Source organism: Neltuma alba, unplaced genomic scaffold (genome assembly GCF_004799145.2).
Source record: "Neltuma alba isolate B1F8T4 unplaced genomic scaffold, ASM479914v2 tig00011086_pilon, whole genome shotgun sequence".
Taxonomy (NCBI): Eukaryota; Viridiplantae; Streptophyta; class Magnoliopsida; order Fabales; family Fabaceae; genus Neltuma; species Neltuma alba.
Window position 1 is genome coordinate 186,845 of NW_021635827.1, and position 9,741 is coordinate 196,585.

Genomic DNA, 9,741 nt, shown 5'->3' on the forward strand with positions numbered 1-9,741 from the left:
CTATCCGAACCATCCATATTTAGTATAAAATATATGGTTGATACGAAATGTGAGCACGTTTATTATCATGCGTTAAATTAGCACCAAATCTGATGATTTTGACCCTTTATTACGATCTCTAGTGATTTTTTATTTTATCACACAGAATAAAGAGACAATATTTCATATTTATATGAAAATTTCCATCTGTTTTTTCCCCTCAGTAGCTAATTTCAATCCTCTTTCGTTTGATTATATCGCCAAGCAAGGGTTATGGCAAACTCAGTTCCGGAACGCCATGAAAGAGGAAGCGAAATAATACTAAGTGACAGACTTAGCAACTTGTCGGATGATTTGCTTCGACATATTCTCTCTTTTCTTCCAACCAAAGACGCCATTGCCACAAGCCTCTTGTCCAAGAGGTGGATGTCACTGTGGATTGGATTGCCCATTCTTCACTTCGATGATTCAAGCTTTCGTTCTTCTGAATCCTTCTTCCAGTTTGTGGAATGTGCGTTAAAATTCTTCCCCAATTTCAACCACATCCAGATCTTTCGTCTCAAAGGTAGTGGAATAAAGTTTGGCCTTCGTCCTGATAAGATTATAAGTTGGGTTAAAGAAGTGATTAATAGGCTTAATGACCTCCAAGTTGATGAACTTGAGCTTTGTTTTACATCCTGTTCTAGTATTAGGTTGGCCTCCAGCATTTTCAATTGCAGTACGTTGAAGGTTTTAAGGTTGAGAGATGTAAAAGTGGATACTCTTTCTTCTGTGAATTTGCCTTCCCTTAAGGTTTTGCATTTGGAAAGTGTTATGTTCCTAGAATTCAGATGTTTGGTAATGCTTCTTGCCGGGTGCCCACTTCTTGAGGAATTGAAACTGAGTTCATTTGCTCTATATTATTACAATCAGAGGACAAATGGCATTTATAGTCTTGAACATTATTTGGTCTCATCAAATAATCCTTCCTCGTCATTTCTCGTTACGTTAAAGAAGTTCTGTGTTGATCAATTCCAAGGATTGGGATGTCAGTATGAAGTTGTAAGATTTATTATGGAGCATGCAAAAGCTTTGAGGGCGATCTCTGTTATTTGTCGTGCAAGCGTAAACTCCTCAATGATGCTCAAAACGTTATACCCCTTGGCCACCGGATGTAAGGATTGTAGATTTCTATTTCAAGTCTTGGTTCCTCCTATGAAAAATTGGTCGGTTGTTAATTTCCAGTCATGTGATCGATCGAGGATAAATCATTATTAATACTCTGATAAGGAGGGGTTTTGCCTAAGAATTGGAAGCAAGTAGTAGGGTCTTCGTCGTTCCATTTATATATACTTGTCATATGTTTTGATACTTAATCCTTGAATATCAGTTTTTTTTTCCGATCATACCTTGAATCTTTGATGTTGCACATTAGCTAAAACCTAGAAGCATGCCTTTGGTCATCTAATTTTATTATTTGGTCTCTTTATTTAAAAAATATATATCTTTTTAGTCCTCTAACACACTAAGAAACATTCATTTAGTTCCAAACAATTAAATTTTTGGTGACATCCAAATAATTAATTTTTTCAATATACATTGTTATTTTGACATTTAAATTTAACATGTCAGCATTTGGGAATGTTTTCTTACTGTGGGCCATTTTTCTTTTGTACCATTACGAATCAACTGATTTAATGTAGGCTTTACTCTTCCTTTTGAGCTTCCTCCCTACTTTAGCCCCGATCCGAAGCACCCCTTTTCCATTCATAGAGAGATCCAATCGTCTTAATAATATCGGCATTTTTTGTTAACAACATTAAGAGTAAGGGTAAGGTTAAATAATTAAATGTTTACCATTTTTAATATCAATTACATGTTTTCTTTTAGTTTTATGTTGTTTGTCAATTTCTATGTTTTTTAGGCAAAAGTGTACTTCGGTGCTTTAATTTCATATGACATGTCTTTCTAATCATCTTAGCTCAGTTTCGTTAGTAAAAATAATCGAGTTGAAATTTTAAATATTAAAAAATATACATAAATATTAACATATTAAATTTAATTTTGTCAACGAATGGAGCAATATCTTTAGGTGTGTTTTTTATACTTCTGAGACAATATTGTTTTTCAAGAAGACTTTTGGGCACTCTCTTGACAACAATTAAACTTTACCCCTAAAATTTATTATTAACTGATTCTCCTTGTTGGGAATTGGGATATACAACAATTGAAATACCTACGGAAAACTCGGATGAAAACGCTTCTCCCTACTCTTGCAAATCTTATAAGCTTAATGAAGTTGCTAAGCTATAAAAATATTCCTTTATTTATAGAAGATATTCAAATATCTCAAATTCTAAAAATATTTGAAAGAATTAAATAAATAAATATTAGAATGATTAATAATTGTTTCCTGCAATCAGATCCGATCAAAATGCATATTTTGAAAGATTTCATATCTGATATAAAAATCGGTCGCAACAAAAATAAAAAAATATCCCACGTCTGATTTCGAGCAGCCCAACAATGAAAAAAGTAAACAAAGGAGAATTACATTTAATTTCCAAATAAAAAATAATTACCCACAAGTCCTAACTAACTTCTTTTTGTTTGTAAATATATAATTATATATGATTAGACAGAATTTCAATTTAGTTCCTTAACTTTAAAAAATGTAGCTTTAGTTTCTTTAATCCTAAAATTGTTAACAAAAAAAAAATGATAATATTGATATCTTAAATACTAATAAAACATTCTCGAATACTCACATATTAAATTTAGGGCTAAAGTATATATTTAGTTCTTTAACTTTCAATGAACCAAAAACCGGACCGGACCGGCCGGTTCAGACCGAAAATCGGTGAACCGGCCAGTCATCCAGTCTGGTTCATCAATAAAACCGGTAGGGGATCAAACCGAAATGAACCGAAACAAACCGGTGTAAACCGGCATCAAACCGGAAAAACCGCCGGTTGGGTTGGGTTGCTCGGGTTACTGCTAAGAAAATCACTCAGGAAAAAAAAAACAGAGAAGCCTAATGAAAAATGAAAGGGTTAATGGAAAAGGAAAGATAGGAGAGGAGGAAGAAGAGGTCCGAAAGAAGGAGAGCACAATACCTGTCAAATCTGAAGGAAGAAGGAATGAAGCTGAGAAGGAGAAAGAAGAATAGTGTCCAAGAGGGAGATCGCAGGGAGGAGATGAGCTTGCAATCATTTTTTGGAGTTAAAGCATAGAGCCCTATAGTTTTCCTTTTTGAATCACAGAAAAAGAAGGAAAAAATTACTACATATGAAAATGGAAGAACTTTTCAGAGAGAGAGAGAGAGAGGCGGAAGAAGAAGAGACAGATGAATAGAAAAAAGAAAAAAGAGAAGAAAGAGATGAAGGAAGGGTTCAGAGAGGGAGAACCGTAGAAGAAGAAGAGACAAACGAAAGTGAGGGAGAGACAAATGAATTTTTAAATAACTTTATACAAGGTTTCAATTTGGTACTTTAATTTAAAAAGTTTATTTTTATTCCTTTATTCCAAAAATTGTTAGTTTTAAATAATGACTTTTTATAACAATTACGGTTGTTTGGAAAATTAAAATTAATATATTAATATTTGAAAATGTCTTATCCACATTCAAGATCTCAATGTCATCATTTTGTTAAAAGTTTTAGAATTAAAGGACTGAAAATATACTTTTTAAAATTAATGAACTAAATTAAAATATTATGCAAAGTTAGAAGACTCGAAATATATTTCAGCCTAAATTTAATTTTCAAGATAACCATGATCATTACAAAAAATTATTGTTAAAGACCAGCGATATTAGATTGGGAGCAATGGCAACTGCTCAAATTATGGACTTACCTGACCCAGTGTTTGAACATATTCTCTCTTTTCTTCCAACTAAACAAGCCATTACCACATGCCTCTTGTCCAAGAGGTGAAGGCATCTCCGCTTGTCACTTCCCATTCTGGACTTTGACGACTTCAACTTTCATAATATTCACCCTTTCCTTCAGTACGTAGATACAGTGATGAGCATGAGAGATCATTCAGAAACCCTAAGAAAGTTTCACCTCATTCTCAGATCTGCACGTGGGAACGTGCCACCTATGAAGATTAACACTTAGATTAACACGTCAGTGAATTCCAGAGTTGAACATGTTGAGATTTATGATAAAACTCTTAACAAGTTCAACATTGAAATTCCCTCTTGCATTTTCGACTGCAATAGCATAGAATTTTGAAGCTACGTGGTGTTAAAAGAGACGACTCCTTCTTTTATTCATTTGCCTTCACTTGAAGTCATGCATTTGAGCAGTGTTATATTTCCAAATATCCAAGGCGTTTACAATCTTCTTTGTGGCTGCCTTTTGCTTCAAGGGTTGTCATTAAAATATTGCAGCGCAATTCATATTGATGGGCGTTCGATTGTGCCCATAAAGGAAGGCAGCCTTAGAAATTTGGTGGCTGCTCATGTTTATCGCTATCCATTCACTTTGGAAGAAAGGCTTAAGAATTTGGTGTTAGCAAAGGCTTAAAATTTTGGTGTTAGCTGATGTTTATCGCTATCCATTTACTTTGGGATCTTTGTCTAATGTTACAGCACTGCGGATAGATACGGTAGGATACTATATTCTCTTCCTGAATATAACTGTTAGACAATTACTTTCTTTCGTATTTATTATACAATGAGGCATTTGTTAGTTAGAAGTTAATAAAATTTGTATTCAAAATTAATATTGGAATTATTTTAATTTTATGACAAATTTGCCCATTTTAGTCATTTTTATTGTTATACGTGAATTAATTAAAAATAATTCGTATTTGGGACCAAAGGGAGTAAATTGTGGGGGCTATATTAAAAAAAAATTGATTGAGTTAATTCCTTTTAATCATGTTCATTAAAAACTACCCCCCATGAAAAACCGCTATGTAGAATGAATAAGGAGAGGTTAGGATAAAAATTATAAATTTGGGAGGTAGCCTATGTTAAAATCTTACATTTGGGAACAAAATAAACCCTTTCATTAGTTCTTAGTTTAGACCCAGAGATTTCTGGCTATAAGTAAATTAGTATTATTGCTTTTCATTCTTAGTTAGATTTGATAATTAATTTTTTTGTCTTGTTGGTTCTCCCCCTTGCAGATTGGTTGTTCATATCCCCTTGATATTCCAACATTTTATAACTTAACTCACATGGAAATAAGATGTCCAGATGTCTCAGGCACAACAATATTGGAATGCTTGCGAAACTGCCCCGAGCTTTTGGATTTTTCACCTTAATGTATGTGTTTGCATTGCCATTTGATTATTAGTTAGTTTTCTTTTCTTTTTTTTTCCTGAGAAATTATGAGTTAGTTTTCTAACTATATTATATATACCTTTGGCTCAGTTTAATTCTACGGGACCGTTAGGAAATAATGTTCCTCAATGTGTTTCATCAAACTTGAAGTAGTTTCATCTTGGAAACTACAGAGGCCTCCACAATGAGTTTGAACTTGCAAGATTTATTATGGAGAAGGCAAGGGTCTTGAAGATCATCTCAATTCGTACTAACTCGAAAGCAAATTCAGAACAAGAAATAATGCTCAAAAGATTATCCTCTTGTACTATAAGCTCTGCAAATTGCAGGCTTTTATTCAACTCAATTCCTAAGATTTAGTGTGGTGTTTGTATATTTTCTCTTAAAATCACATCTCTATTCCCTTTTGGATGATGTTCATATCCGTTCGGTCTATTTTGACTAAATATAATTGAATTACTTCTTTGTTTTAGTATATAATAATACTTATTTAGACAAACAAAAAGGCTAAATCACCACCCTAACTTGAGTTTTGACTGAGTAGTGTATTACACGAGTCTTTATGTCTGCCCATCACCTACGAATTAGCAAAAGACTGTTTTGCATCTTTTGGCTTTAAAAAAAAAAAATTCAAACTTATAACTTGACGTTTCATTTGATGATTTTCGAAATAGCTTGAAGCTCAACCAAAACCTTCGTTTTCTAAATATCATGAAGGATTTTGAAAAGATACCGTTGGTATTAAATTACTCTAATTTACTTCTCTGATCATATTAAGGCAGAGAAAGAGGGTTCTTTTGTTATATTCATAAATCATATCATTAAATATACACTGCTATTTTCCTGCAAAATGTATATGATTTAATAAGAGTAAAGTTTAAGTTCCAAAAAAAAAAGAGTTGGAAAGTTGTTAGGGCCATAGGAGTAGTATAATTGCGGTTAATCATGAGTATGGTGTCCCGGGTCCTCTAATCCATTTTCTGAACTACTCTATAAATTATATTTATGGATTTCCTTTAACCAATTGACTTTATTAATTTTGGTCTATATTTGCTTCCTTGAATTTCTCATCTTCCTTTTCGAAGCTTTCGAATCTACCAATCTACCCGGTCAAATCATCCTAGGCTTTCTCCAAATTTACGCTGCAGAAATGAATAATAGTTAGAAAATGATTTGTGTATTTATTATTTGATTACAAAAACCAATTTTCCGTAATGATTTCGGGTGAATTAAGTAGATCGAAAAATTTATCCTCCTTAGTTGAAACTTGCAATGAATATAATCACAGGAAAAAAAAACTTATAAAGAAAGTGGCTAAAATATCGTATATAGAAAATGAATGAAGGTATTAATGTAAATTTCAGTTTCATGCAATTCAGATTACATAATTCAAGATTTCAATTATGGCCTTATATTTTTTTATATAATATTTTGATCTATTTTTATCTTATTAAATTTATTTAAGAATATGAATTAGAATTATAAATTGTACGAAAAGATCATATATTTCATTTGAGAACTTCCCTGTTTTATTGTGATATGCAGTTGAAACAAATACCGAATAACTAAATTTGTTTTATTTGCAGATTCATCGGAGATTTTTTACCAGCAAAATTTTTTGGGAGATTATGTACTATGATAGTCATCATCATCATCTTACATAAGATGTCATACCAATTAGGGTTTTAAATAATAAAAGTGAGCATGGAAGCCATTGTGAACTGAAAGGATAGAAGAGTTCAACTAGTTGGCAGACCGCCATGGGAAATATGGGATATGAAACCTTAATTCCTATCTGCATTATTTTTGTCTATGCATACCTGCGTAAGTTTAATTTTCTTTTTTCCATTTTGAATTTGTAAGACTTGCATTATCAATTTAGGTGATCTAGATTATGCTTTCTATTCTGTGAGGTCAAATCATCCAAGATATAAGCTTTCTCCAAAAGATATGCTAGCTGTGACTGGCACTAAGTATTTGCTTTGTGTATTTATGATCCATCGTTAGGTCAGATCATTGTGATTCATCAGCACGCACTTAAAATTCTGTGGGGGGGGGGGACTTAGTTAAGTTACTTATATCCCTTAGGTTAGGTTTATTGATAAATTTCCAAGTACACATATGCATTTTAATGACTAACAATAGCAATATAACAAATGTGATTGCTGATCAAAAAATTTGATTTAATGGATATAAATAACTTGCTCTAAGTTTTACCTACGTACGTATATATGTTATTTTATGATCTTGTCACCCTAATCTAATCTTCTTTTCCATTCTTCTTTCCTTAGAGCACAGGGTCAGTCATGGTAGATTGGAAGCAAAGGCAAGTGATCAACTCAGTGAATTGCCTGACTCAGTGTTTGAACATATTCTGTCTTTTCTTCCAACCAAACAAGCCATTACCATATGCCTCTTGTCCAAGAGGTGGAGACATCTTCTCTCGTCACTTCCCATTCTTGACTTTGACAACTCCAACTTTTATAGCCTTCACTCCTTTCTTCAGTACGCAGATACAGTCATGAGAATAAGAGATCATTCGAAAACCCTCAAAAAGCTTCATCTCAGTCTCACATCTACACATAGAAGTGCGCCGCGTGTTAAAAAATGGATTCATCTTCTTCTCAGGCCTAAACTTAAAAGCGTGCCACAAATTAAGATCAATACATGGATTAACGCAGCAGTAAATTCCAAAGTTGAACATGTTGAGATTTATGACAAAACTTTTGACAAGTTCAGTTTTGAGGTGCCCTCTTGCATTTTCAACTGCCATACCATAACGGTTTTGAAGCTAAGTGGGGTTCCAGTAAAGATTCCTTATGTTGATTTGCCTTCCCTTAAAGTTTTGCATTTGAACAGGGTTCGATTTCCAAATATCAAATCCATCCAAGATCTTCTTTATGGCTGCCCTTTGCTTCAAGACTTGGCACTAAAAATTTGGGGCATAAAGTATAAGCGCCTTTCAATTAATAAAGAAAGGCTTAAAAATTTGATTTCAGCTGATGTTTCTTTCTATTTATTTACTTTGGAATCTTTGTCGAATGTTAAAGCACTGCGGATAGATACGGTAAATTCATATTAGTGCTTTTCAATATTCTTAGATTTGACAATTAATTTTTCTCTTATACCTTGTTGCTGTCTCCCTCTTGCAGATTGGTTTTTCACCTCTCCCTGATGCTATAGTATTTTATAATTTAATCCACCTGGAGATAAGTTATTATGCATATAGCTCGGACGGAACAATATTGCAATGCTTGCGAAACTGTCCCAAGCTTGAAACTCTTATAATTGATAAGGTTTAATTTACTTGTTGTTTTCAAACTTAATTTCGGGTGTGCATTGCCATTTTTGGTTGGTTAGTTTTCTAACTTTGGTACCTCGATGGCTCAGTTTGATTGGAGAGTGTGGCGGCAACCAGGTGTTCCTCAATGCGTTTCATCACACTTAAAGGAATTCCATCTTGGAAACTTCAAAGGCCGCGAAATTGAGTTCAAACTGGCAAGATTTATTATGGGGAATGCAAGGGTCTTGGAGACCATCTCAATTCGCAGAGAAAATACGTCAAAAGCAACTTCAGAACAAGAAATAATGCTCCAAAGATTATCGTCTTGTCCAAAAAGCTCGGAGAATTGCAGGCTTTTATTCAAGTGAATTCTTAAGATTTAGTGTGGTATTGTAAAGTCACATCCCTATTCCTTTTTGGATGGTATCCACATGCATGTTCGGTTTATTTTGAGCAAATTCAAGTATTAATTCATTATATAGGCTAGGTTACATGAACCTTCGGACATGCGTCAAGTGAAAATAACTTTTATATTTTTTGAAATTTTACGATAAATAACTTTAATTTTATGCAGATCGATAACTCCTATACTATTAGCTTTGCACTTTTGCTCAGTATTTATATATAAATCGCTTGAAGTCTAAAGAGTTTTGGGAACTTATGTTTTATATATAAGGCATTTTGTAGAAGATAATGATAAACCAGGTTTATTGACGTGGCCAAATTATATTAAAGGAGTTTACAATAATGCTTCTTTAGATTAAAGAAGAGGCTGAATAACTACCCTAACTTTTGACTAAGTTGTCCTCCAAGAGTCTTCATGTACGATATTTCTACATTTTATAAAATAGGGTGTCCGTCTATTCTTACCCAAGTCTTCAAGCCCTCTCCTTTCTTCTTCTTCGTTAAAACCTTCTTTCTCTTGCTGAATTCTTTTACCTTTTGTTATTCTACTATCCCTACAGAAAGAGTTTGTTTAATCCTAAAGAATGCCGCTTCCTAATTTATTGAGAGGTTGCGGAGTATATCTTGAAAACAATGTCCTTGAGCATGACAACCACCTTAATTATTTGTTTATTGTTCTTTACTGGTGTTGCCAACAAATTAAATAATGAAATGCTCGAGAGATTATCACCAGAATTACGCTTTTTCTTTCCTTTAACAACATCCTATTACAACCACCCATACATACATATATATATAT

At 33.2% G+C, this 9,741-nt stretch overlaps 1 protein-coding gene across 1 annotated transcript; it reads left to right on the forward strand.

The window, feature by feature from the left end:
- The first annotated feature begins 252 nt into the window (after positions 1-252).
- On the forward strand, positions 253-4,072 carry LOC114761160 (F-box/LRR-repeat protein At4g14103-like). The gene is made up of 2 exons (XM_028950487.1): positions 253-1,132; positions 3,969-4,072. Exons 1-2 carry the CDS (start codon positions 253-255, stop codon positions 4,070-4,072), a joined length of 984 nt encoding a protein of 327 aa, XP_028806320.1.
- The last annotated feature ends 5,669 nt before the right edge of the window (positions 4,073-9,741 follow it).

What these genes read in the sequence shown, in the direction of transcription:
- LOC114761160 (XM_028950487.1), top strand. Translation starts at nt 253, where the DNA reads ATGGCAAACTCAGTTCCGGAACGCCATGAAAGAGGAAGCGAAATAATA. An exon ending in ATACCCCTTGGCCACCGGAT is followed by an intron (nt 1,133 to 3,968) that starts GTAAGGATTGTA and finishes CCTTTCCTTCAG; the next exon opens with TACGTAGATACAGTGATGAG.